The sequence below is a fragment of the Phasianus colchicus genome, chromosome 2, assembly GCF_987193195.1.
Source record: "Phasianus colchicus chromosome 2, bPhaCol1.hap1.1, whole genome shotgun sequence".
NCBI lineage: Eukaryota > Metazoa > Chordata > Aves > Galliformes > Phasianidae > Phasianus > Phasianus colchicus.
Window position 1 is genome coordinate 79554614 of NC_143437.1, and position 26965 is coordinate 79581578.

At 47.3% G+C, this 26965-nt stretch overlaps 1 protein-coding gene across 3 annotated transcripts; it reads right to left on the reverse strand.

Moving 5' to 3' along the window:
• Positions 1-15623: 15623 nt before the first annotated feature.
• On the reverse strand, positions 15624-26757 carry LOC116241813 (maestro heat-like repeat-containing protein family member 2B). Of its 3 annotated transcripts, XM_090136107.1 has the most exons (31): positions 26657-26753; positions 26234-26355; positions 25954-26076; positions 25665-25830; positions 25420-25518; positions 25086-25237; positions 24582-24725; positions 23975-24067; positions 23632-23701; positions 23403-23516; positions 23242-23315; positions 22813-22932; positions 22560-22667; positions 22205-22364; positions 22041-22081; positions 21721-21862; positions 21313-21365; positions 21012-21119; positions 20708-20827; positions 20396-20518; positions 20106-20261; positions 19765-19887; positions 19376-19455; positions 18832-18967; positions 18619-18711; positions 18133-18228; positions 17831-17954; positions 17516-17625; positions 16871-17023; positions 16465-16619; positions 15625-16350 (listed from the first exon to the last, which is right to left on the reverse strand). In XM_090136107.1, the coding sequence occupies exons 1-31, from the start codon at positions 26679-26681 to the stop codon at positions 16299-16301; spliced, it is 3435 nt and encodes a 1144-aa protein (XP_089992233.1). In that variant the 5' UTR covers positions 26682-26753; the 3' UTR covers positions 15625-16298. The 3 variants fall into 3 exon arrangements, with proteins under 3 accessions (XP_089992231.1, XP_089992233.1, XP_089992232.1); XM_090136105.1 differs by lacking the exon at positions 26657-26753 and having other exon boundaries at positions 15624-16350; positions 26234-26428; XM_090136106.1 differs by lacking the exons at positions 15625-16350; positions 16465-16619 and having other exon boundaries at positions 16647-17023; positions 26657-26757.
• Between the last annotated feature and the right edge of the window lie 208 nt (positions 26758-26965).

A 26965-nucleotide genomic window follows, 5' to 3' on the forward strand; every position in this document is an offset into this window, starting at 1 on the left:
GTTGTTTGTTGGTTGGTTTGGGCTTCTTTTTGGTTCTTTTTTTTTTTTTTTTTTTTTTTTTTTTTTATGGTGATGGTTTTTTGTTGTTGTTGGTCATTTGTTTAAATTTATTATTATTATTATTATTATTATTATTATTATTATTATTATTATTTTGTAAATATATTAAGTTATTAAGTTCTGTAGGTTATTTGTATTACTTTAGCTAGGCTTGCTATATTTCTTTACATTTCTACCTATTTCAACCTCTTTTATGTTCTCATTAATTGTATACTGCAGGAATGCCTCTTAAAGGAAAGAGAAATTCCAGTGTTTTATTTTGCTACATTCAGAGAAGGATGACAACAGCAAAAAAAAAAGAGCAATAACAAAATAACTAAATCATCTTTTTCAGTGCAAGGGGAATAACTACACAGTATTGCATATCCTAATTTGCTGTTGTTTCAGTGAAGAGAACTCACAGCATTCCTTAGAATCAGGTTAAAAACTTGTTGATGTTTTTAGTGTCATTTTCCCATTTGGACCCTGTTGTTATCCAGATCACACACTAGCTCTGCTTTTTCCAGGGTCACATTTATTTTCATACAATAGTTTGAGTTGGAAGAAACTTCTAAGACCATGTAGTTCCAACTCCCCTGCTATAGGCAGAGAAATCTCCCTCTAGACCAGGTTGCTCAAAGCCCCATCCAGCCTGGCCTTGAGTGCCTCTATGGAGGGGGCATCCACAGCCTCTCTGGATAACCTGTTCCAGTGTGTCACCACCCTCACAATAAGGAATTTCTTCCTACTATCTAGTCTAAATCTACTCTCTTCATGTTAAAAACCATTTCCACCTGTCCTGTTGCTATATGCCCTTATAGTAATCCTTCCCCAACTTTCCTGTAGACCCCCTTCAGGTACTTTTACACAATCTCGTTCTCAAAATCCCTTCCATTCCATTTAAACAAGCCTTTCCTCCAGTGTTTTGCTGTACATGGGATCAAAATTGGAGCTATTCTTGCTCATATTTTCAAAGAAATACAGCAATGTTTTTTAAATAAATGAGTCAAAGCTTCAGGTATCTTTAGTTCATTTCCCATAGACAGGCAGAAGAGTCTTCCAGAATACAATCAAGTTAACAGAACTGTTCTCTGCTGTTTTGTACTTAATAGTTGATATATTTTAAAAGTTGAATTTAGCTGTAATGTTAATTATTAATTATTATTAATAATAATTATTATATATAATTATATTTCTAGTAATTATTTAATAACTATTATTTATTTACAATTTTCCCTTTTCTGCCTTCCCAAAGATGTATAGAAAAGTGCAAATTTATACCATCTGTAGGTATCTGATTTTGGATTTTCAGCTTTTCTGTTTTAAAGGACAGTAGAAATTAGAGGAGCATATACAGGGCCCCCCACCATTATATCACACCTCATTGCCTTACTCTTAAGCATGTTATAACTGCCTTAAAACATGGTCAGCTATAGTATTATATTCTGTCCCACTACAGAGGGGAACCACTTCACATCCTAAATGTAGTGACTATGTGACAGCTGGATCCAGCTCTAAGAAATAAATCGGATGCCATTAAATAGACTTACTGAGGTTTCTCAATACCGTTTTGCCAGACCAAATGGCATAGGCCCATAAACTTGAACAGAAGTTTTGTAACATGATTTACTTCTCAAATATCACTTTCAAGGAATAAAAAAAGAATTTAGACAATCTTTTCATACATTTTTTTTGTAGTTCAATTATTTTCATCACAGCTACTTACTTTCTGTAAGTGCCTTATCTCTGCCACTGGCTTCTAAGCCGTAAACATTTTTTGTAGAAGGAACTATCTTGACCTGGTATCTAAAAAGAAATACATGAAAGAGTCTTGTGAGTGGGAATGCTGGACTCCATGGAAGTTTGTTTTCTGAGTGAGGTAAGAATACCTACAACAGCAATAATGTCTATTTGGTGTCCACCAGTTGCATTCTTGAAGCTGAAGAAGGTTCAGATTTGTTGTTTACCTTGTAAATTACATTCGTTTTGGCTACAAATCTCACGACCTTTCCCATCACCATTGATGAATGCTGGAAATTAAGATCAAGTGAAAGGAAAGTAACTCCTGGGAGCAGTACTTTTGCACGTTGCTCTGCTACAACAGGAAAATAGCTATCTGTGCTTATGAGGATCAGGTGGAAAGGAGGCCTTTTACCTTTGCAGTGTTACTATCTAGAAGAAGCAGCTTTTGCTGTGAAAGTCTGCAAGACTCTCTGTGAATACCATCTTTAGTGATACCATCATGGTAAATAATGGAAGGTGAGGGGAAAATAGTGCTTGAGTGATAATGAAAATCTAACAGAAGAACACAGTGGAATGAGTTCTCATCAAAACTGAAACTTTCAATTTTTAATATGTTAGTAATTATCTTGTTTGTTTTCTTGTTTAATATCTGGAGTACTTCACGTAACTGCTTTTCTGTTTGTGTAGTCAGTATAGTAATGTTACATGTTTTGAAACTACCTTTTCATACCGTCTGTTGAAAGAGTAGATAGATATAAAGATAGAAATGATCATAAAGAACATGTTGCACAAAGCTTGAAAATCTCAAATGACAGGGATTACTGATAGGCTTTTGGAGCTTAGCCAAATATTACCTGAATTATATTTATGGATTGATGCACATACAGGATACTTCATGTAGGAAAACTCAGTAAACCCCTCTGAATGTTCCCGAGTACCTAGTTAATGAAGTACTTTATGAAGTTTTGGGGCTATTTTGGGGAGTGAAATTCTTGTAAGAGAGAAAACAGTGATGTACTTCTCAGCAGACTAACATGAACTTTCCTGGAACTAGTCTTGAATAAATACAGTGAAAGAAAAGCCCTGTCAGGTACTGGGACACTTCTTGTACTGCTTCTTCTGAGTGTTCCAGGCACCTAAAACACTGCATCAGTCTCTGATAAGGTGCATGCTAAAAAGAGGCTTGGAGCTCTTTGCAGAAGTTCTTCCTTTCTTGTCTCACACAGTCTGCTCCGTGGCTTTTAAGTCCAACCATGGAAAATTTGCTGTCATTTTTGTCTGAATGGTGTGACTTGCTGGATGTTATTTAGTATGGCATTTCATATATACACGTGTCATACAAACAACCAGCAGAAGTGAAAAATTGTGTTAACAATTAGGAAGCTACAATAAGTTGTTACTTTCTTTACAGAAGTGCTAAAATGAGCCACAATCTTGCAGCTTCTAACCTCTTTTGATTACTGACCCTTGTACTAAACTCAAGGAAATACAAATACGTCTGTAACAGACATAAGACTACTGATAACAGACTTTCTTTTTTAATTATTATTATTTTACTTCTTAGATATAATTCAGATTCCCATGCACACACATCCTGTATGTTATGGGATAACTTATCTCTAGAATATATCACAAAATTATGATTTACTGGCTTACCTAAACTGGATGAAGGAAAATCACATGTGGAGTTTAACTTTTGGCAGTCCTTCAGCCCTCTGCACAGCTTCCCAAAGGAAAAAGAACACAACTTCACCCACATGATCAGATGACAAGTGCATTTCCATGTGAAACATGAAGAGAGAGAAGTAAAAAACAAAACTATGCCTCACTGCATGAGGTATGCCTTGTGATTCACTGATCAAAGTATCCTAGTAGGAGCAGGAATACAAGGTAAAGATCTCCCAGGAAACCAAAATCTGCTGTTTTATGCTGGCTATCCGTCACATTTTCAGGGATGGCAGCATGCTTCATTCAGGTCTATATTTTATCTTTTTCCCATGCTTTGCGCTGTACTTTCTCCTTCTTTCCGCACTACGGCCATGGCCCCATATAAATATCGCCAGCTTCACAAAATACTGCTCCAAATATTAATCCTGGTGGCAGCAGAAAAAAGGAGTTGTGTCACAGGCAGGAAATGTGACTTGGGTTTGCCAGACCAAGCCTAAGACATATCAGCACGTGAGGTTGTCTGCTGGTTAATGCAGAATTTAGTCAGGTCCCACATGGGACAATGGCAACTTACCCACACAAGGAGGTCTCATTGCAGGGTAGAAGAGATGGAGATGCTCTGCATTCACTTACTCTCCCACCCAAGGCCTTCTTCAGCTACAGATAGAATACCTGGCTCTGGCTCTTCAACTGAAATTAATATCACTACAATTACAGTGAAAATGTGTAAGTAGAATAGACTTTTTCCTCCCTTGTCCCTCATACATTTGTCTTGTTGCTCACTCTGTAAAAGGGAGAAGCATGGTAACCTGACAGATAAGGAGAAAATACTACAGGTCTGGAATTGCTTTGAATGAATAATACCTTCAACACCTTATGTGTTGCCTACAAGTTGCTTACAGTCATTTTGTTTCCTTGGATTCTCTTGTTGACAGGGGATGTGGATGCCCCATCCCTGGAGGCATTCAAGGCCAGGCTGGATGTGGCTCTGGGCAGCCTGGTCTGGTGATTGGAGACCCTGCACATAGCTGGGGGATTGAAACTAGATGATCTTTGAAGTCTTTTTCAACCCAGGCCATTCTATGATTCTATGATTCTATGATAAAAGATGGTGTGAATGTGTTATGCCCAGATTACTGCAGCATCACATTCTGTGATATCTGTGCCAGACCAAGGTAGACAAGATATTTTTGCTCTTACTCTATTTTAATCTGAACTAGGTGTGGGTGGTCATAGAACAGATACTTACCAAGTTTATTTATGATGACTTTACTGATTGTCCTCAGGAATACCATCTTTAAAATGTGCCAGATGTAATCTTTCCAGTGATCTTTGTAACTACATTGTCCCTAATTTACTTTTGCTATTGGAAAGATGGATGGTTTATTTTGACGTAACTGAAAAACGGATTTTCTTTGTAGCAATACAAAATCTTAAATTTAAGTGAAAAGGCTAGTCTTTCACATTGGATTAAGGAAAAGCTGATACCATTTAATGACTAACAGAATCATTATATTGTTTGTACAAAGATGTAATTTAGTTATGTATCTGACTTCTTTCTGTTGATCATTTTTAATAATCACATATTGAATCTCTTGTCATATACTGTTTTATTTGCCAAACCAGATTATTTTATTTATCTCTGTGAAAAATATCAGAAAGCCCTTGTGTAACATAAGCAGTAATATGACTCTTCTCAAAGGAAAACTAAACTAAACAAACAAAAATACTAGATTATTAAATTAATATAATTAACGTCTTCAGAAACGTAGCAGATTGAAAAGTGCTAATATAGTTATTTCTGGTAAGGATTGCTTTTACATTTTCCCTAGATACATTTGCTCTAAGGTTATTTTTTAACGTATCTTACAATTAAGACAGTTTACATTTAATGTAGAAGTAATGTTCTTAGCAGTTAATTCACGTGTGATCACATCTTCCCTGTCAGCATCTGCATTTTGTTTTCAGAGGGACAGAAACCCTTTAACTGTTCAGCTGTAACTCAACAAGAATTGTAGCTGTTACCCACTATATGAATGTATTACAAAAGTTTATGATGTTTTTAAGTTATAAAATGATATAAATACCTGGCAAAACAACAACAACAACAACAACAAAAAACAACAAAACAAGCATCCCTACTAAATGTCCTTTTAAACTTATAGTGAATCTGAGATAAATTTGTAAATGAAACAATATAAAATGAACTTAAAAGATTTTTGAATTTACATTTTTCTAGGCAGTGTGACTTTGAAGAAGAATATTGGCCAGACAGTGGTGCCTTATATGGACCTGTAAGTAAAAATACTAAAATGCTGTCCTTAATCATACTGCTCTGCAAATTTCAGCATATATTTAAAATATTCACAGAAACTAAATAGTTTATTATATTTCTGCTGATCTACCCCACCCCGAAAATTCTCTGTGAAAGAATTTAGTGAAAGCCTAAAATGCTCAGACATAAATAACCAAGGATAAGTACAAAAGGTTTATCTAGTATAGCACATTTAAGGAATCAATAAAGACCATTAGCTCTTTTAATTAAAAACAGACAATAGACGGCCTTCAAGTCAAAACTTCAACAACTTCACTTATCCCCCCAGAGTAGTCCTGCTACACAAAATAGCACGTTAGAAATATGAACAACTGAAAACTCTTTGATTGCCATTGCTAACAAAGAAATGAACCAGGGAAACACCAACCAGTGCCTATTTGTCTTCAGGAGATAATCACAGTTGCTAATTTGGCTACTTCCTTGCTTTCAGTACTGTATAATATTTGCTTCATGCTAGAGCTGTATTGATCTTCCATCACACAACAATTTTTCAATTACTTAGAATGCTGACAAGGAAGCAATGTAACAATGGATGCAGGCAATTAAGCAGTCAACATGGTGTGAGGCATACAATCCATGCCACATCACTTTTTATAGATTATTTAAGTTATTTGATGAGATGCATATATGTGAATGCATATACTTTGGAGTCGAATTGTTAAATATTACTTAGAAATTCCCAAACCAGAAAATCATGGGTTCTTTTTGATACTTTCCTAATCTTATTACTTTACTACTACTTCTAAATGTTTTTATTTTGCTTTTTTTAGATAAATACATGTTTATCCAAAAATGACCTAGAAACCTGTGAGTTATGCCTGCTACTTTCATACCAGAAATATTTATTTGAACAGCTTGCATCATTCCCAAAATTTGCCAAAGAAAAAGTGAAATGCTGAAATCTTGTTATCCCTTCATTAGGATGTTCAAAGGGTCGGTAGGGTTCATTAATACTATTTCCATACTTCTCTGAAGCTTTTGTAATGTAAATAGAATGGTTTCATAATCATGTATACACATATCACCTATTTTTCTCAGAAACTAATCCAGAGAAACAATCAAACTCCAGCAACATTCAACCGCAAATGGTGCTGAGAACAGCTTTTCCTGCTACCATCTCTAACCTCTTCTCTGAAGACTGACTGCGCCTCTCAAATTCTCTGAATATATCAATTTGGGAAATAAAGCACTCTCAATAAAGTGTGATTGATTCAGCATAGTAACTATGAACTACATGCACCTCCAAGAGTCAGAAAGAGCAACAGGATGAGAAGTCATAGGAAGTGCTGGAGTTTGCAAATTGGACATGTCAGCCTGGCTTATTTCCACTCCCCTTCTGAGTAGAATCCCACACTTGCAGTCTGCATATTCTCTACAAATAAGTAATCATGGGACAAATCCTTTCTTATCTTCCTTTGCTCCCAGACCCAAAGCTCTAATAATTCCTCCTCTGCTGTAACTCTGATATACTTACTCAAATTGAGGACAGGTGATAATAAGCTCCTCAGTCCTGAAGGCTGTGATGACCTTCAGACTAAGAGCAGCTTCCAGCTGAGTTGTTGTAGCCATACTGATCCTACAGCCACATCTGACTTCTTCACACCAGAATCCCTTTCCGGAATGAGATTTTTCTGAGTAGTGCAAAGATGAAGGGAAGGAGGACTGCACTTGCACATCCTCCCCCTCCCCCCGTGGGGCCTGGGGAGAGTTCCTATTCATTTCAAGTCACTGGCAAGGGTTAGAAGGTGTTGTGAAAATGAGGGAGCAAGGACTATCCCTTTCTCAGTGGGAAGGGGAGAGTGCAGAAAACATGGATTTTTCACTTGGGACTGTAGGCTACGATGGAGAGTTTGTCTGGTATTCCAGTCTTTCTGAAGCTTTGGACATGTAAGCAGGGCTACAATATGTACTTTTGCCCCGTCGCAGAGACAGGACCACTACAGCACTTACCATTATTTTTTTAAGGACCAAAAACTGTTTTTGTTTTGTTTTGTTTTGTTTTCCTATAAAACAGCAGTAGTTAGTATAGTATGTCTATAATGAGGGCTCAGGCACTTACAGGCTTTTCTCTACTAGGAAATTTCAAGCCTTCACTCCCTCGAATGCATACTCACTACCATTTTGCTAGACCAAGAGGGAACTCTGTTTTTTTTTCCTTTTGAAACCCTGCCAGCATGGTGCAAGTAACATAGAAAGTGATCAGAATTTTTTAGCAGTTCTTTGTGGAGTGAATTTAAGAAAATTTAGCTGGCTCCAGAAGCCCATCTAAAGTGACTCTTACCAGCCATTTACAGACCCTGACTTACTACAGCATAAGCCTGTACCAGGCTTCTAAGTCTTCTCCTTCAAGTGTAAATGCCTTGCCTGAAGAACAAGGTGGGGAGTAGGTATGGGATGCTGTAGAGAGGGCAGGCCAATATAGATGTGAATTTTTCAGTCATTGTGCATTAATATTCCCACAGGAATGTTAATATTACCATGCTGACAGGAAAGCAGGGGAGGGTCTTTTTCTAACAGCATGCAGCAAGAGGACAAGGGGAAATGGTTTTAAACTGAAAGAGGGTAGATTTAGACTTGATATCAAGAAGAAATTTTCTACTGGTAAGACACTGGAACAGGTTGCCCAGGTTGTGGATGCCCCCTCCTTGGAAGCATTCAAGGCCAGGCTGGATGGAGCTTTGAACAACCTAGAGGGAGGTTTTCCTGCCTATAGCAGAGGGTTGGAACTAGATCACAGAATCACAGAATCACCAAGGTTGTAAAAGACCTTCAAGATCATCCAGTCCAACCATCCACCTATCACCAATAGTTCTCACTAAACCATGTCCCTTAACACAAAATCCAAGTGTTCCTTGAACACCTCTAGGGTTGATGACTTCACCACCTCCCTGGGCAGCCCATTCCAGTGCTTGACCACTCTTTCAGAAAAGTAGCATTTCCTAACATCCAGTCTAAATCTCCCCTGATGCAGCTTGAAGCCATTCCTTCTAGTCCTATCCTATCACTAGTTACATAAGAGAAGAGGCCAACGCCCGGCTCACTACAGCCTCCCTTCAGGTAGTTATAGAGAGGAATAAGGTCTTCCCTGAGCCTCCTCTTCTCCAGACTGAACAATCCCAGCTCCCTCAGCCGCTCCTCATAAGGCTTGTGCTCCAGACCCCTCACCAGCTTTGTTCCTTCTTTGAACCCGCTCCAGGGCCTCAATGTCTTTCTTGCAGTGAGGGGCCCAAAACTGGACACTGTGCTCACCGGTGCTGAGTACAGGGGGACAATCACTTCCCTGTTCCTGCTCACAACACTGTTCCTGATGCAAGCCAGGATGCCATTGGCCTTCTTGGCCACCCAGGCACACTGCTGGCTCATGTTCAGCTGAGCAACAATCAAAACCCCCAGGTCCATTTCCTCTACGCAGTCTTTCAGCCACTCCGCCCCAAGCCTGTAGCACTGCCTGGGGTTGTCGTGGCCAAAGTGCAGGACCCAGCATTTGGCCTTGTTGAAACTCATCCCATTGGCTTCAGCCCAGCTATCCAGCCTGTCCAGATCACTCTGTAGGGCCTCGCTACCCCCAGGCAGATCGACACTTCCAGCCAACTTGGTGTAATCTGCAAACTTACTGAGGGTGCACTCAATGCTCTCATCCAGATCATCAATAATGATATTGAAGAGGACAAGCCCCAGCACTGACCCGTGGGGAACATCACTCGTGACAGGTCGCCAGCTGGATTTAGCTCCATTCACTACCACTCTCTGGGCCTGGCCTTCCAGCCAGTTCCTTATCCAGCCAAGAGTGTACCTGTCCAAGCCATGGGCTGCCAGCTTCTGCAGGAGAATGCTATGGGAGACAGTGTCAAAGGCCTCGCTGAAGTCTAGGTAGACTACATCAACAGCCTTTCTTTTGTCTAACAGACAGGTCACTAGATCATAGAAGGAGATCAGCTTGGTCAAGCAGAATCTGCCCTTCGTGAACTCATGCTGGCTAGGCCTGATCCCCCAGTTGTCCCCCACATGCCGTGTGATCTCCCTCAAGACAATCCACTCCATAGTCTTCCCTAGCACCGAGGTCAGGCTAACAGGCCTGTAGTTCCCCGGATCCTCCTTACAACCCTTCTTGTAGATAGGAGTCACATTGGCAAGCCTCCAGTCTTTTGGGTCTTCACCCGTCAACAAAGAGCGCTGATAGATAATGGCAAGCGCTCATCTATCACCTCCGACAGTTCCCTCAACACTGTTGGGTGAATCCCATCCAGGCCCATGGACTTGTGACAGTCCAGCTGGAGCAGTAGGTCTCTGACTGCGTCCTCCCGAATCACGGGGGGTTCTGTCCGCATCCCAGTTGAGACTATCAGGTCAGAGAGCGGAGTACCCTGAGGATAACTGCTGTGACCTTTAAAGACAGACGTAAAGAAGGCATTCAGAACCTCTGTGTTTTCCTTATCCTCAGTGGTCATATTCCCAGCCTCATCCAGTAAAGAATAAAGATTCTCCTGAGTCCTCCTCTTACCGCTGATGAATTTATAGAACAGTTTCTTGTTCCTTTTTATCCCAGTGGCCAGGTTGAGTTCAAGCTGGGCTTTTGCCTTTCTGATTTTCTCTCTACGCATCTTAACAACTTCTCTGTACTCTTTCTGAGTCGCCCGTCCCTTCTTCCACAGGAGGTAGATTCTCTTTTTCTCCCAGAGCCTCAAGAATAGCTCCTTATTCATCCATATTGGTCTTCTTCCCTGCCGGCTCATTTTGCGGCTTAGAGGGACAGCCAGCTCCTGCGCCTTTAAGACTTCCTTCTTGAAGAGCGACCAGCCATCTTGGACCCCTTTACTCTCTAAGACTGAAACCCAGGGGATTCCCCCTGCTAGCCTTCTGAATAATTCAAAGTCCGCCCTCCAGAAGTCTAAGGTAGTTGTTTTGCTGTTCCGCTTCCTGGCTCCATCAAGAATCAAGAACTCTACCATTTCATGGCCACTCTGTCCAAGACAGCCCCCAACCTCCACATCTCCCACCAGACCTTCTCTGTTAGCCAACAGCAGGTCAAGCGGGGCAGTTCCTCTCTCACCAGCTGCATCAGAATGTTATTCTCCGTACACTCCAGAAACCTCCTAGACTGCTTCTTCTGTGCTGTGTGTATTCCCAACGTACGTCAGGGAAGTTGAAGTCCCCCATGAAGACAAGGGCTGGCGATCGTGCAGCTTCCGCCAGCTGCTTGCAGAACTCTTCATCTTCTCTTCATCCTTGTTTGGCGGTCTGTAACAGACGCTCACCAGGAAGTCTGTCTTGTCAGCCTTTCTCCTGATCTTTACCCATAGGGATTCAACCTTATCATCCCCAGCCTCAAGTTGAACATTAAAACACTCACTAATATAGAGAGCCACACTGCCACCCCTCCCTCCTTGCCTATCCTTCCTGAATAGTCTGTAGCCAGCCATTGCAGCACTCCAGTCATGGGAGCAGTCCCACCATGTTTCTGTAATGGCAACTAGGTCATAGTTAGCCTGCCGCACAATGGCTTCCAGCTCTTCTTGTTTGTTGCCCACGCTGAGTGCTCTGGTGTAGGTGCACTTCAGCTGAGCCCCTTGCCTCACCCCTAATCCCATTACTGCTCCCCCAGGCTCATCTCTAGCAGGCCTGGTTTTATCCCTTTCCCCCTTCATATCTAGTTTAAAGCCCTCTCCATAAGTCCTGCCAACTCCTGGGCAAGGATCTGTTTCCCCCTTTGGGATAGGTGATACCCATCGGCAGCCCTCATACCAGGTGCCAAGTAGACCACCCCATGATCAAAGAACCCAAAATTTTTGAGTTTGCACTAGCCTCTCAGCCATGTGTTTATTAGGTTGGCTTTCCTGCTCTTCTCAGTGTCCTTCCCCGCCACCTTAGGAATACAGGCAAATGCTACTTGTATGCCCGCATCTCTCTATGGGTTTGTCGTCCCCATTCATAAATTCATACAAAAATGTAAAGACAGACAATCAGACAACGAATTGTCGTTATACACCGCACTCATGCTGCAGCTATGCCACATCTCAAGTATTCAACACATTTGCTCGCAATCACACAACACCGGCTTTACATTTTACCAAATCAGACCTCTGGACTCCTTTTGAGTGTTTTGATAGCAATTACTCAAATTCATGATACTGAACACTTACAACAGATGGTGATAACAATAATACCACCTATAACTCCCATGTTATCATTTTACAAAATACCTGCTGTTATCAACCACCTAAGGGAAAGCTATTGCTCTTTCCTCGTGTACAACTTACAGGTCCCCTTCATAGGAAATTCCCAGGGACTCTCCCTACCCCAGCTGGAAAACTAACCTATGACCTCACATACCTCATGGGGGGAGCATGCATGCCCCTTCATACCATGTGTAGAAAGTCTCCTCATGGCTTACAGGTTCCCCCTTTCCATACACATATCTTGTCCGCAGATGGATCGTCCTTGTCTATTCCTGCAGTGATTGGATGAGTAAGGGGTGTCCTTAAGAGAAATCCTGGAGCGTGCCAAAGGCATCCCCCCACTCAGCTGGTCCCACAGCTGAATAGAGGTTGTCCCATCTGGGGTGCCAAACTGACATATGGAAATCGAACTCTACAGCCAGATTAAGGATATAGAGCAGGTGTGTTTATTCCAGCAGTGTGCATACGCTGGGTGCAAGGGGGATAGATCTGCCTACCTTGCACACCATCAGCTAAAAGCGTGCTACAGATATAGGCTGAACTAATACATAATCAATTGTTTCCAGGAATTTGGATACATAGTCATTAGATTTCCGAGAACCAATTAGCATGCAGACCCTCCCCCTCGTGCGTGTGTAGTGAGTCATGGGGGTCTCCTCCTGGTAGTTGTGGGATGAAGAAACATAGTCTTCCTCATGAAGGCTCCTTGTCTACCTCGCTGTATGCTTCTGTCCCTGAGGGAGGGGCAGCCTCCGATCCAGTTCTAGCCTGCCCTGAGGACATCTTATCACCTCCCTGCCAGATGGCTTTGGGCTGCTCTCAAACTCTTATCTTTATGTTCTCTACCCCCTCATTGTCTCAGTCCCAGTGTCTGCATTCCCCATTCTTCTAACAACCTCTACATATCTGCTTCTGTAAACTACCTCTAACTATCTCTATCCCCAATTCCTGTGAAGCCCTTTTCTCCTCTTTTACTGTGGGGCCCTTCTCTCATCCTTCAGAAGTGTAGTCAGAAAGATTGCGTAGTGTGGTCGACTGTGAACCGGCAGAGAGTTGTGGTCAGTGGGACAGAGAGTCTAGTTGGAGGCCTGTATCTAGTGGAGTCCCTCAAGGGTCAGTACTGGGACCAGTACTATTCAATATGTTCATCAGTGGCCTGCATGAGGGAGTAGAGTGCACTGTTAGCAAGCTTGCTGATGACACAAAACTTGGAGGAGTGGCTGACACGCTAGAAGGCTGAGCTGCCACCCAGTGAGACCTAGACAGGCTGCAGAATTGGGTGGGGAGAAATTTAATGAAATATAACAAGGGCAAGCATAGAGGCTTGTATCTGAGTAAGAACAACTGCAGGTACCAGTATAGTTTGGGGACTGACCTATTGGAAAGCAGCGTAGAGAAAATGGACCTGGGGGTCCTGTTGGACAGCAGGGTGACCATGAGCCAGCACTGTGCTCTTGTGGTCAAGAAGGCCAGTGACATCCAGGGACATACTAGAAGGGGTGTGGTAAGTAGGTCAAAAGAGCTTCTCCTCCCCCTCTACTCTGCCCCAGTGAGACCACATCTGGAGTATTGTGTCCAGTTCTGGGCCCCTCTGTTCAAGAAGGACAGGGAATTGCTTGAGAGAATCCAGCACATAGCCACAAAGATGATGAAGAGACAGGAGCATCTCCCTTAAGAGAAAAGGCTGAGGGAGCTGGGTCTCTTTAGCTTGGAGAAGAGGAGACTAAGAGGTGACCTCATTAATAATGTTAACAAATATGAAAAGGGTGTGTGCCAGGCTCTTCTCAGTGACATCCAGTGAGAGGACAAGGGACAATGGATGAAAACGAACATAGGAGGTTCCACAAAAATATGACAAAAAACGTCTTCATGGTGAGGGTAACAGAATATGGGAACAGGCTGCCAGAGAGGTTATGGGGTCTCCTTCTGTGGAGACATTCAAAACCTGCCTGGATGCATTCCTGTGTGACTTAATCTAGGCCTTCCTGCTAAGGCAGGGGGACTGGATCTTTCAAGGTTCCTTCCAATTTCTTGGTGATTCTGTGATTCTGTAACTGCTATGGAGAACTTAGAGATTTAGTAAAAAAATACTCTTTTCAGTTCTTAGCCACAATTCAAGCATTTAATATTTTAAAATAAATCTTTTTTTTAGCTCATCTGTTCCTTTCTTTTTTCTCCTCTCCTCTCCTCACCTCTCCTCCCCTCATCTCTCCTCACCTCGCCTCCCCTCCGCTCTCCTCACCTCTCCTCCCCTTTCCTCCCCTCTCCTCCCCTCTGCTCTCCTCACCTCTCCTCCCCTTTCCTCCTCTCTCCTCCCCTCTTTCCTTTGTTTTCCTTCCCTTCTCCCCTCCCCTCCTTTTCCTTTTCCTCCTTTTCCTTTTCCTCCTTTTCCTTTTCCTTTTCTTCCTTTTCTTCCTTTTCTTCCTTTTCCTTTTCTTCCTTTTCCTTTTCTTCCTTTTCTTCCTTTTCTTCCTTTTCCTTTTCTTCCTTTTCCTTTTCTTCCTTTTCCTTTTCTTCCTTTTCTTCCTTTTCTTCCTTTTCCTTTTCTTCCTTTTCCTTTTCTTCCTTTTCCTTTTCTTCCTTTTCCTTTTCTTCCTTTTCCTTTTCCTTTTCTTCCTTTTCCTTTTCCTTTTCTTCCTTTTCCTTTTCTTCCTTTTCCTTTTCCTTTTCCTTTTCTTCCTTTTCCTTTTCTTCCTTTTCCTTTTCCTTTTCTTCCTTTTCCTTTCCTTCCTTTTCCTTTCCTTCCTTTTCCTTTTCTTCCTTTTCCTTTTCTTCCTTTTCCTTTTCTTCCTTTTCCTTTTCTTCCTTTTCCTTTTCCTTTTCTTCCTTTTCCTTTTCTTCCTTTTCCTTTTCTTCCTTTTCCTTTTCTTCCTTTTCCTTTTCTTCCTTTTCCTTTTCTTCCTTTTCCTTTTCTTCCTTTTCCTTTTCTTCCTTTTCCTTTTCCTTTTCTTCCTTTTCCTTTTCTTCCTTTTCCTTTTCTTCCTTTTCCTTTTCTTCCTTTTCCTTTTCCTTTTCTTCCTTTTCCTTTTCTTCCTTTTCCTTTTCTTCCTTTTCCTTTTCCTTTTCTTCCTTTTCCTTTTCTTCCTTTTCCTTTTCTTCCTTTTCCTTTTCTTCCTTTTCCTTTTCCTTTTCTTCCTTTTCCTTTTCTTCCTTTTCCTTTTCTTCCTTTTCCTTTTCCTTTTCTTCCTTTTCCTTTTCCTTTTCTTCCTTTTCCTTTTCTTCCTTTTCCTTTTCCTTTTCTTCCTTTTCCTTTTCCTTTTCTTCCTTTTCCTTTTCTTCCTTTTCCTTTTCTTCCTTTTCCTTTTCCTTTTCTTCCTTTTCCTTTTCCTTTTCTTCCTTTTCCTTTTCTTCCTTTTCCTTTTCTTCCTTTTCCTTTTCCTTTTCTTCCTTTTCCTTTTCTTCCTTTTCCTTTTCCTTTTCTTCCTTTTCCTTTTCTTCCTTTTCCTTTTCCTTTTCTTCCTTTTCCTTTTCTTCCTTTTCCTTTTCCTTTTCTTCCTTTTCCTTTTCTTCCTTTTCCTTTTCCTTTTCTTCCTTTTCCTTTTCTTCCTTTTCCTTTTCCTTTTCTTCCTTTTCCTTTTCTTCCTTTTCCTTTTCCTTTTCTTCCTTTTCCTTTTCTTCCTTTTCCTTTTCCCTTTTCTTCCTTTTCCTTTTCTTCCTTTTCCTTTTCTTCCTTTTCCTTTTCCCTTTTCTTCCTTTTCCTTTTCTTCCTTTTCCCTTTCCTTTTCTTCCTTTTCCCTTTCCATTTCTTCCTTTTCCGTTTCTTCCTTTTCCGTTTCTTCCTTTTCCGTTTCTTCCTTTTCCTTTCCTTTTGCTCTTCCTTTTCCCTTTTCCTTTCCCTTTCCTCTTCCTCTTTCTTTTCTTTTCCCTTTTCCTTTTCCTTTCCCTTTCCTCTTCCTCTTTCTTTTCTTTTCCCTTTTCCTTTTCCTTTCCCTTTCCTCTTCCTCTTCTTTTTCCTTCTCCTTTTCTTCCTTCTCCTTTTCTTCCTTTTCCTTTCCCTTTCCTCTTCCTCTTTCTTTTCTTTTCCCTTTTCCTTTTCCTTTCCCTTTCCTCTTCCTTTTCCTTTTCTTTTCCCTTTTCCTTTTCTTCCTTTTCCTTTTATTCCTTTCCCTTTTCCTTTCCCTTTCCTTTTATTCCTTTTCCTTTTTCTCCTTTTCTTTTTCCTTTTCCTTTTCTTCCTTTTCCTTTTGCTCCTTTTCTTTTTCCTTTTCCTTTTGCTCCTTTTCCTTTTCCTTTTCTTCCTTTTCCTTTTCCTCCTTTTCCTTTTCCTTTTTCCTTTTCTTCCTTTTCCTTTTCTTCCTCTTCCTTATTGGCTTCACTTCACTTCGCTTCACTTTCTTCTACAACCTCCACCGTTGAAGACAGAACTCTCTGATTCTCCTCCACGTCTCGCTAGGGAAAGAAAAGTCTCAAGTCGTGACTGAGTAATTTTCACCTCAAACAGACTTTGACAGAGGCAAGCTACAACTGTAACCGCAGCAACAGCAAAGGCAGGAGTGCCAATACCTGTCTGTGGGTCCAAGCAGTCGGGTGAAGTTGTCAATTGCAACCTCCGTGTGACAGCGATTGAGGATGACCACCGCCTGGCACACGAAGGGCATGAACATGCTCTGCTGTGTGGATGATGTGCAGCTCCGCAGGACATAAAGGATCAGTGGCACCTGAAAGAAGAAGGGGAGAAAGAACAATTTGCCACATCCTTGACTCTGCAGGAAGTAACCACAGGCATTCAGCACATGAGCAGTGCCTGCTCCCTTGACATGCTGCCTAAGGCCTAAGACTAGATTTCACACCAGCGACCCTGTCCAAGCTCTGCGCTCAGACTGTGTTTCTTTAGCACAAGAGGCAAACGACATAAGGCGTAGAGCAACAGCAAGAAAAAATCCAAGACACGTGGAAGAAAGTCTCTTACGTCTCGACGGATGTCCTTTCTGTACATCTGCAAAAAGGTGATCATCCACTTCCCAGCAGCACGCACACGCATTCCTTTGGCCTTTCGGAAGGTCTCCTTGATGGCCATCAAGAAATCAACGGTGCGTTCCAGGGGGAAGTTTCTGCACACCATCTGCAGAGAAATGAGAAGCAGGAGAGATCCCATCACTGCTCTGCAGCAGCTCTTCAAAACAGAAGGCAGTCTTAAGGGCATTGTTAGTTCAGCGGCTTGCTGGTCATTCAGGCAGCAATCACAATGCTCCTGCTGTCCGTACCCTGCTATTTATACGGAAAGTGGTTGAGCCTTCTCTCAGCTTCTCCACCTATGGTGTTTGCTTACATGCAAAGCCTACCTCCCAGCAGCCACAGACACACACGCATACAAACACATAGAGTCACACACACACAGACACACACACACAGAGACACACACACACAAACGCACATCATAGAGTCAGCTCCTTGCACTGGGCACCTGAAGGCTAGACATAGCTCAGAGCCTCCTGCTACTTGCTGGAGAAAAGTGCTCTCAGGTTGACTGCTCATTCTGGAAATGATGTGAGAGGCTGTGGGGAGCAGAAGCCTACGCACTGAGATCCCACCAGCCCTTTTTGGGTCCACTTACCCTTGCGATTTTGGACGAGGTCTGGAGCTGACAGACCGTGCTGCAGGCATGCAGCCCCTCACACAGGCTCCCAGTGTCTCCCATCTCAATTACTCTGTTGGTCACCTTGGCTGGAAAGAGCACAGGGAGAAAAGGGAAGTAAGTAATGCTTCTGGACACTGAACTGCTTTCCACGGAGAGACACAGAGGGCAGGGTGGGGACGAGAAGAGAGCTGTGCATGGTGCCTCTCCCTCCTGTAAACAAGGGCCAGCCCGTGGGGTTCTGGTAGCGCTGTGGAGGAGAGCAGAGGGCTGGTGCACACCCACTCTACTTGCCTTGGATTTGGAGAAGGGATCTCAGGCAGGTGACAGCCAACTGGCGGGATGTGGGCTTGGGGTCACATGTCAGTGGCGCCAGCAATCCCACCAGGGAGCCAAAGTGCTCGCAGACATCTTCTCTCTGCAGGGATGAGAGGCAGGAACAAAGCTGTAGGCAGCCCCACCTCTCCCTAGCTTCTCCCACCAGTGCCTTCCCCACACGGCAGGTGACACAGCACACACAGCAGGGGAAAGCTCGCCTTCCAGCTCAGGGGCAGTGGAGAGGGAGCAGGGAGCGTGTGGTGAGGCTTTTTACTCACTCGAAGCTCTTCACATACAGCCAGCAGCTGGGAGCAGACCTGCAGGGCCCTCTTGCGTTCCCACACGTTGCCTGATGTCAGTGATCTCCTCAGGACCTGGAACAGAGCACCTGTCTCACTGCGGATGTCTTTTCTTTCCCTTCCTGCCATTCCTCTCCCTGTCCCTCCTTTACTGGGACTTTTCCTCAGGGCCTGCCTGTGGCTCCACATGGCCCTCCGCCTCACTGAGCACCAGCACTGCTGCCCCTGCTCTCTGCAGATGCTCCTGTCTCCTAAGCCAGAAGCTTTCCCTCAGCTGTGGCATGCCAGGGGCTGGCTCCTGCCTTTCCCCCTGCACGGCCCATTTCTCTGCCCATTTCTGAGCTTGCAGTGAGCTGGCACATCAGCAAGAGATTTCTCCTGCTCTGAACGTCCTCTCATTTCCCAGATCTCTGTCCCCACTATCGACAGGCACCATGCTTTCTCCCTTGACCCACATGTACTCACATGGATTATGTTCTGGAAGAAGTCACGGGTTGGCTCTGTCTCAAGCAGGACTGCCATCAGCCGGCCCAGAGCTTTCAAAGATGTTTGCAGAAGCTGGAAGCAGAAGAGGGGATTGAGTGAGGTGTGGCATCATGGCTGCTGCCAGAGCATAGGCCGTGTGTGCTGAGGTAGGGTTCCGACCGAGAGGTGGCCAGGAAAGTTACGACAGGTTACCTGAAGGTACCGAGCTGCTTGCTGTGACTTCCTGATCTTCAGCATCATCTCTGCTGAAGGGTGTGTCACAATGCTCTTGCAGCACAGAGCCAACATTTCACACATGTCCTTGCTTCCTAGAGAGGGCTTCAACTTGCTGACAGGAGGAAAAGGGGAAGAGAAAGCAGAAAGGGCCTTTACCAGTGCTCTCCAGACTGGTTCAGACAAAATCTGAGTTTCTTCTAATCGACAGCTGCAAAGCCAACACCCCCAGCCCATGCTGCTGAGTATTGTCTTCAGTTCCAGCAGCACCTGCCTCCTCCCCTGCAGCAGTGAACCACCTCCCGCTCTGAAGGGAAGGAGACCCCAGGTCTCCCTTCTCTTCCCTGCCAGGAGACAGGAGCACCAGGGCCTTTCTCCCTGCCCAGATCCTCAGCTCTGCTGGGCACAACAGCCCAGCCGTCTCTCCTGTAGATGAGGCTCCTCACCCCCTCCAGGCTTTCGGGAGCTACACAAAAGGGGGATCACCATCCTGCCTTACAATCCCAGAGGCTCCAGCCCTTACCTCAACTGCTCCAGGGCCAGAACCACCTTGAGGGGCACTGGGGAAACACGGGTGCCTGAGTGATACTTCTTCAGCAAGTCCTGCAAGTCCCAGAGAGACACAGTCAAAGTGGGCAAGGAGCATGTGAGAGATCTTCCTCCAGCCCAGTGACAGACACAACTGCCACACACCAGCCCCATCACTCCCATGTTTCCCACGGAGGCGTGGCAGGATGCAGCAGCTCCACAGCTGGTGGACCTATCCTGCTGCCTAGCCATTGCCTGCCAACACCCAAGGTCCCCACCAGCTGGAGATATGTGGCTGAGGGAGACCTGTTTGCCTCCAGGAAAGCGAGCCCTGTGGCACAGCCCAAAATTGCGCTGCATACAGCCCTGGCTCTAAGCACTCACCATCAGGATCTCCAGCACTTTGCCCTTCAAGGAGGGATTAAAGCAGGTGCAGTCACCCACAGCTTGGAAGGCAGAGCTGAAGTCGGTGATGCTCTGCACCAGTGCAAGCTTGTTCTGCAAGTCCTGAGGCCCAAGAGAGAAGAACAGTCTTTGAATTGCAGGAAGAGCCAAGGGCTGCAAGGGGACACGTGGGGGCAACACTAAGGGAAGGGCTTGGATCTTCATCTGGGCATAAAACGTTCCCTGTGGGGCCTTTGAAAAGAAGGCCCATCTCAGCATCCCCCCATGTGGAGGGGCTGCAGCTGGGCGCTCAGACACCCTGGCACACTTTGAGCTCTCACCTGGCAGCTGCAGCTGTAGAGCAGCAGGATGTTGCCCACGATGTCTCCTTCCAGGTGGGCGAGCAGTTCTTCTTTGGAGGCACACAGTGCTAAGCTGCCATGGGCGAGCATGAGAGCGCTGCGTGTGGCGTGAGCTCTCGTGCTGTCCAGCTCCATCTGTGTGGGAAGAAATGCCTTGAGACACTTGCCCAATGGCCCCGGTGCCCCACGATGCACCTGAGCTCCCAAGGCAGGAGCTGCTGTGAAAATAAGGCGGAAGAAAGCCAAGATGGAAACACGTAACGCTTCACCTTCTTGTGCCTGGAAATCCTTGCATTTCGGCCTTTGCACAGCCTGGACGAAAACATGGTGAGTGTGTCCAAGACTGCACGGAAGTTGCTCTCAGCAGCATGGCTGAGGAGAGAGATCATTCCCTGCACAAAAGAACAAGCGGCAGTTTGCACAGGCCTGAACCTACCGGCATGGCCAACCACAGTAGCCAGGCCCGTCCTTGCCTGAGGGAAACGGCAGCAATGAGGAAAGGCCAGGAGCAGGGCCAGAAGCCCTCTGCCCCAGGGACAGAGCAGGGACACTCGCAGAAGCTGGAGGAGAGGAGAGCTCACCTGGGCCTCAGATGGTTCCTCTGCATTTGCTTCCTGCAGGTGTTGCAGCAGCTTCTCTTGGACATGGAGGACTCCCTTACAAGCTCCCAGCACTGTCCCCAGAGCCTTGTACAGGAAGGACTGCATGGGAAGGGAAGGAAGAAGCTGAGATGTGGCAGCAGCCTGACCTGCTCAGACAGAGCCAGGTGGGAAGGACCCACACTCCCTGGGAATCACTGAGAGCAGCTGCAGGGCTGAGCTTTAGCACCGCCCACCACTTGGGCACCTGTGGCTGCACTGCTGGGTAGAGCTGGGGGGAACTCACCTTTTCTCCAGAGCTGCTGGGAGAGCTGCTCAGATACCGGCTCAGCTCACAGCTCAGTCCCTTCGTCCAAGCCTCATCCTCCATGGTCTCCAGTGATGCCCTCAGGAACTGTTGGAGAATAGGAGAACTCAATGTTCCCTTGCCCTTTGTCTCTTCCCGCATTCCCAAGTTGCTGCAGCCTTCTGGGGAGAGGTGTCTGGAAAAACAGTCCCCCTCCCAGCTCCCCCCAGCATTCCTCCTTGAGGGGCTCCTTGAGGCAGGCAAGCACTTCTCTGTACTGTGCCTCCTGGCAGTGCTGTACCTTTAGCAGTCGGTGTTCCCATGCTGCAGAGTCTGGGAAGCTCTCTTCTTTCCCTGCACAGCAATAGGAAGCAAAAGAGCCTTGCTTGGGATCAAGCCACAGAAGAAGAGCGGCTGCAAACCTGGCTTGGCCTGGGCACTCAGCACTACCAAGCTGGGACCTGCACCCTCTCCACAATGACCTGTCCCTCCCCACAAACGCTGTCCCCGCAGGAACACAGAACTAACTGCTCCAAGACTGCTGTTTGAGGGGACGTGAAGGGCCCATCATTGCCCTGGAATGGGCAGATTTCTGGGGGAAAGATCCCCGGGCCTCAGCGCTGTCCCCCTGGACTGGGAACAGCAGCAGAGCTGCATTTTCACTCCACCCCTTCTCTGCCTCCACCCCTCCCTCTCCACCAGCACTTACCTTGGACACACTGCAGCAGCAGGGGGATCTCCGCATCCCACATGGCCCCCACAGCTCTGTGGATCCTGCTGTGGAGCTTTTGCAGGAGCAGTAAGGCAGCGGCTTGGAGATTGCTGCCTGCAACAGGGCTCCCTGCCACCACCTGAGTGAGAACAAGGAGAAGCAGGGTCACTTCTGCAGCAAGAGCAGCGGCGGCTTCCCCCAGGAGGGAAGCAGCTTGGCTCTGCCCTGATGGGCAAGGAGCAGCCAACAGCTTTGCCCATGGCCATGCTGCTTCTTCCTCGGGGCTCATGGCACCAGCCTCCGGAGCATCTACTCACCAACAGGCGTGCCAGCAGTGTCTGGGGAGTCAACCATGGGCCTGCAGGGAGAAAGAAGTACTAAGACTCCGAGGAACACCATGCCCTGACACACGCACCTTCGCTGTCCCTTCTGGGTGCTAACACAGGTCAGCAGAGCTCACTGGGGGAGTTTCTGCTCCTACCTTGAAACATGGAGCTGAGAAAATGGGGATCCAGTTCTTGAATCTCCCGCGTTGTCAGGCTCTCTCTCTCAGCCAGTGCTTGGACACAGTGGGAGACTGGGATCAACATGCCTGTGTATTGGGCTGGCACCACAAAGAGCAGCAGCCGCGGCCACAGGAGCTGTAGGGAACAAGGAAATTCAGCATGTCAGCATTCCTGCCTCCACTCAGAGATGAAGGGGATTCTGTGAATTTCCTTGAGTCTTGTGTGCTGTCTATTGTGAGAACATTTGAGGAGCTACCTGGGGTGTTGGAATGGGACGAAAAACACATGGTGCAAAGGCAAGGAGCAGCAGCAGGGCAGAGTGTGACTTACTTTGGACATCCCTCTCATAGAGACATCCAGTGATCCCAGGATGTCCATGCACAGCTGTTGGAGAGCTCCTTCTTCCCGGGCTTCCTGGGCAGAAAGGTCTCCGGCTGCCTGCACAACAGTGTTGTTGAAACAATGGTTACTCTCAGTTCTCAGCAGCCTCTCAGGAGGCTCAGATGGGGCCCCACCGGTGCTTCCGTGCCAGCCTCTGAGCAGCACAGGTCTTCCAAAAGAAGATGCTGCCCACTGTCCTTACCCTTCTTCCCGTGGTGCGGCTGAACTCTCTGAAGATGTGCCCCACCACATCCCAGGATGAGCAGCTCCGGGTGTCAGCACTGAGGAGATCCTTGATGAAATACAGAATGGCCCTCCGCACCTGCCAGGGATCAATTGTGGGTGTGATTTTCCTGGTCAGAAGGCAAAGGGAAGCCACCTGCTCATCGGGACAGCCCTTTGGGCAGGAGCGGAGACAAGAGCTGAGATGAGGGCCAGGCTTTAGCACCAGGCTGTGTGCTTTCCATGCACAGCACAGGGACCTGCCTGCTCCACTCCTCCTGCTCACCCCACAGAAGCCATTGTGACCATGTGGTTAATGCCCCAGCACCTCCCTGGTCACCCCAGCCCTGCCCATATTGGCAGCAGCATCACCACCCCAACAGCACTTTCCATTCACAAACAAGCTCACCCGGGGCCTGAGGTCGCTGCACAGACGCTGCACAGCCTCTACAACCAGGGGCAGCTTCTCTGTTATCACGGGCTCTGCAAGAGATGCACAGAAGCCTGCGTGGAGGCACAACCCAGATGGCAAAAGGGATCCCTGGAAAAGACCCGATCCATGGTACTGACCATCAGAGCGAGCCAGAGAGCCGAGCAGACCCAGGGCTGCCACGCATCCAGCCTCCCAGTCATCCTCCAGCTGCGACTGAAGAAACAGGACTGTTTCCTCTGGGCAGATTCGGGCTGCAGGGAGGAAATCCCACACTGTGTTAGCAAGCAACTCGTGCCCCTTTCTGAGGTCTGCAAGAGAGGTTTTGGCCAGGGCACCGCCAAGCACCGCCAAAACTCCTCTCCTTACCCTGCAGCAGGATGCAGTGGGTCAGCTCTGCACTATCAGCCTCGCTGTGCTGCTTGATGTCATCAGAGAGCTGTGGGAATAAGGTCCATTTGAGAAAATCACAACAGCACTGAGGACGGAAAAGAAACTGTGCTGGCAGCTTTCGTTTTCCTTGGCACTCTTGGGAAGAGGACATGCAGGCAAAACCCAGCCTGCCCCACAGCATCCCTGGGGGCACACACACGGCTCTGGAGCAGCATGTGGGAGATAAGGCTGAGCAGCCATCAGAGGCTCAGACTTGCAGTCCTCCTGAGACTTAGCCAAGAGGGAAACTGCTGTGGGCGCAAGAATAGGCTTCCCTTACCTGGTAGAACACAGCACTGGTGATGGCCAGAAACTTGTCCTTGGGGATGACAGACTGAACTCCCTCTAAGACCTCCAGGAACATAGTGAGGCTCTGCAAGAGACCAGGAGAGGAAGGAAGGGCTGAAACCACATCTAGCCACTTGGGAGAGGAGAAACTGTTTCCCAATGGTTTATCTGCTGGGAGAAGCTCTTTTTGTTTGTCCCCCCACCCAGCAGCACCAAGAGAGTCCCCCTGCTCTCATCCGAACACTGCTTGGGCACTGTTTGCAGTCATTTCCTGCCCAGCAGCCCTCTTGTCCCCCATCAGATGCAATTGGACGTGGTCCCCCCAGTTGTTAGCACAGAGCTCCTCAGGCACTCAGAGCCCCACAGTGGTGGCGGTGAAGCCTCCCATCCCCAGGAGATGGGCCACAGTGACTCTTGGCTCCCTCCTGGCTCCTGTCCGTGTTGTTCCTTTCTTGACTGAAGAGGTCAGGAAGCCTCAGACCTCTCCTGAATGCCTTTCTTTCTCCAAGGGCTCCCCACCTCCTCCCAGCATCCCACTGACCCCTCATGGCACTCTGCATGGGTCCCACATCCACACTGAGTCCTGTGCAACATCTCACCTTGGCCACCCTGCAGATGTCTTGGATCTCCTGACATGGGTGCATGAGCCAGAGGAACTGCTCCCAGACGTGTTCTCGGTGCAGCTCCTCTTGCAGGAGGACAGCCATCATGGAAGCCACAGCCCCGAGGACAGCCTGTTTGTCCTGGAGAGGGATGGCAGAGGCCCGGCATCAAAGACTGAAGGTCTGCCCTTCCTACAGAGAGGGCTTTCTCTTTTCCCCTTCCCCACACCCCCATGCCCAGCAGGAGATGGGCTCTCTCTGGAGGGCAGGGAGGTTTTCCCCACACCCCCATCCCCAGCTCTCCCTGCCACAATGCTGTGACATGCGGCTGCTTCCTGGCAGGGAGATCCAGCCCCAAGCACAGAGCCAGTTTGGGGCCCTTTGCAGAATCAGCCCACTCCTTCTCATCACCCCTCTGCTCTCAGCCTGCTGGGTATAGGCAGAGCTGCCAACATGGATGTTCCTGCTGCCATCCCAGGCTGGGAATGCAGCAGTGCTCACCTTTTCTTCCTTGCTGTCCTGCCAGTTCCTCACCACAGAGAAGAAGAGCTGGTGAAGATTCTCATAGATTCGCTCTTTCTCCATGGCAGGCCAGGGGCATTGCTTTCCAGAGGACAAGTGATCCTTGACTCCATCTGACCATTGTTTCACAGCTGAAGAAAACAAAACAGAACAAACAAATAAATGAATAATTAATTACTATATACATATATATATATATATATATATACACACAACAAAGCAAGACAAGGGAAAAGGGAGCCTGTGTGAGTCTGCAGCAGGGCGAGATGCAAGGGCTGTCCCGATCCCCCCCTGCTCTGGGGCCAACACTCACCAGCACAAGTGATGCGCAGCATCCGGCCGCTCCTCACCTGGCCCACCAGACTGCGCAGGCCGGCCAGTGTCAGCCACACAAAAGGGATGCACTGTGGAGCTGCAGAAGGGAAGGAGAGGATCACGGTCAGAGCTCCAGCTGTGATGGAGGAAGGGCTGCAGCCCAGCTCAACATAGATCACATGCAGAGGGGAAAGAGCCCTTTCCCCCACTGTCACAGATGTCAGGAGGCTGAGGGTGCTCTACCATAGGTGCTGAACAGTTTGCTCAGGGTGATGAGCACGAACTCCTTGGTCATCTCCCCCGCAGCCTTGAGGTGGCCCTGGAGCTCGGCCATCACCAAGCTGAAGTGCGTCCTGGCCAGAGCCACCAGGACATTGCTGGCAGCCGTCCGCACGTTGTCTGTCACGTCCTGAAAAAGAGTCACTGGTGACACACGGCACAGGAGACTGCCTGAGGCCTTCCCTTGGCCATCCGCCAGCAGAATACCAGTGCAGGCAGGCAGCTCCCTTTGCCTTTGCGAGTGACCCCTTACCTGGGCCGCCGTCAGGTCCTGGGACACCTCTGCCAGCAGCCGGTTCACCACTCCGCATGGCAGGCGGCCGTCATCTTCACACAGGACGCTCTCCAGCTGACAGTACACCTGCGCTCGGACACCCTGGGGACAGGGACCAATCATGCTGGCTTTGCCCTTGTTCCCGGGGAGCCGCCCGCTGCCACCCATCACTATGTGGATATGCTGCCGGGGCCTGGCACCCAAGGGGCCATTGCACTGGGCCAGGGCAAGGACTGATGGTTGCGTGTCCCCAGCTCACCTCCTGGTCTTGCAGGCGCTGCAGCAGCAAAGTCGCGGCACAGGCAGGGACAGGGCTTTCCACCCTGCCTCTCTCCCTGCGACGCGTACGCCTGGTAACGCAGCCCACACAGGCAAAGAGACCTGCAAGGAAAGAGCAGAGCAGCTGCCGCTGGTGTTGCTTGGAGCCAGGGCCGAGCATCTGGCCAGCCCTGGGAGGAACGCTCCTCCAGCCCCACAGCACAGGGCGGGCTGCACTGGCACGTGTTTGGTTGGTGGGGAGAGGGGAGAAAGCCTTCCCCTTGCTGGGGTCCTGGGGAAACCATGGCAGGCAGCTGCACTCAGAAGAGCAAGGACAGTGCTGCTGGCACGTCCCAAACAGACACTGCAGGCACACATGTGCTCGGGCAGCGTCACGGTGTCCTGAGAGGTGGAGGGACCTCACCTCGAAGGGCTCTCAGCCGCTCCATCGTAGCAGGATATCTCCAGATAGACACAACACTCTCTCTGGGTCCACTTCCTGCACGTCCCACAAGAGACTGAGCCACCGCTCCCACCACAAGGGTGTGAGAGGCAACAGCTGTGACATCACACTGCAGAATGTCATCTCACAGAGAATGACACGCCCTGGGCTGGGGACCAGACAGCATGCAGGGCAAGCTTGCAAGCCCCAAAACACAGCAAAAACACAGCATGTTAATCTAAGCCCATGACAGGGGGTCAGTAGTGCTCCCCATCCCCCCGCCCCCAGCCC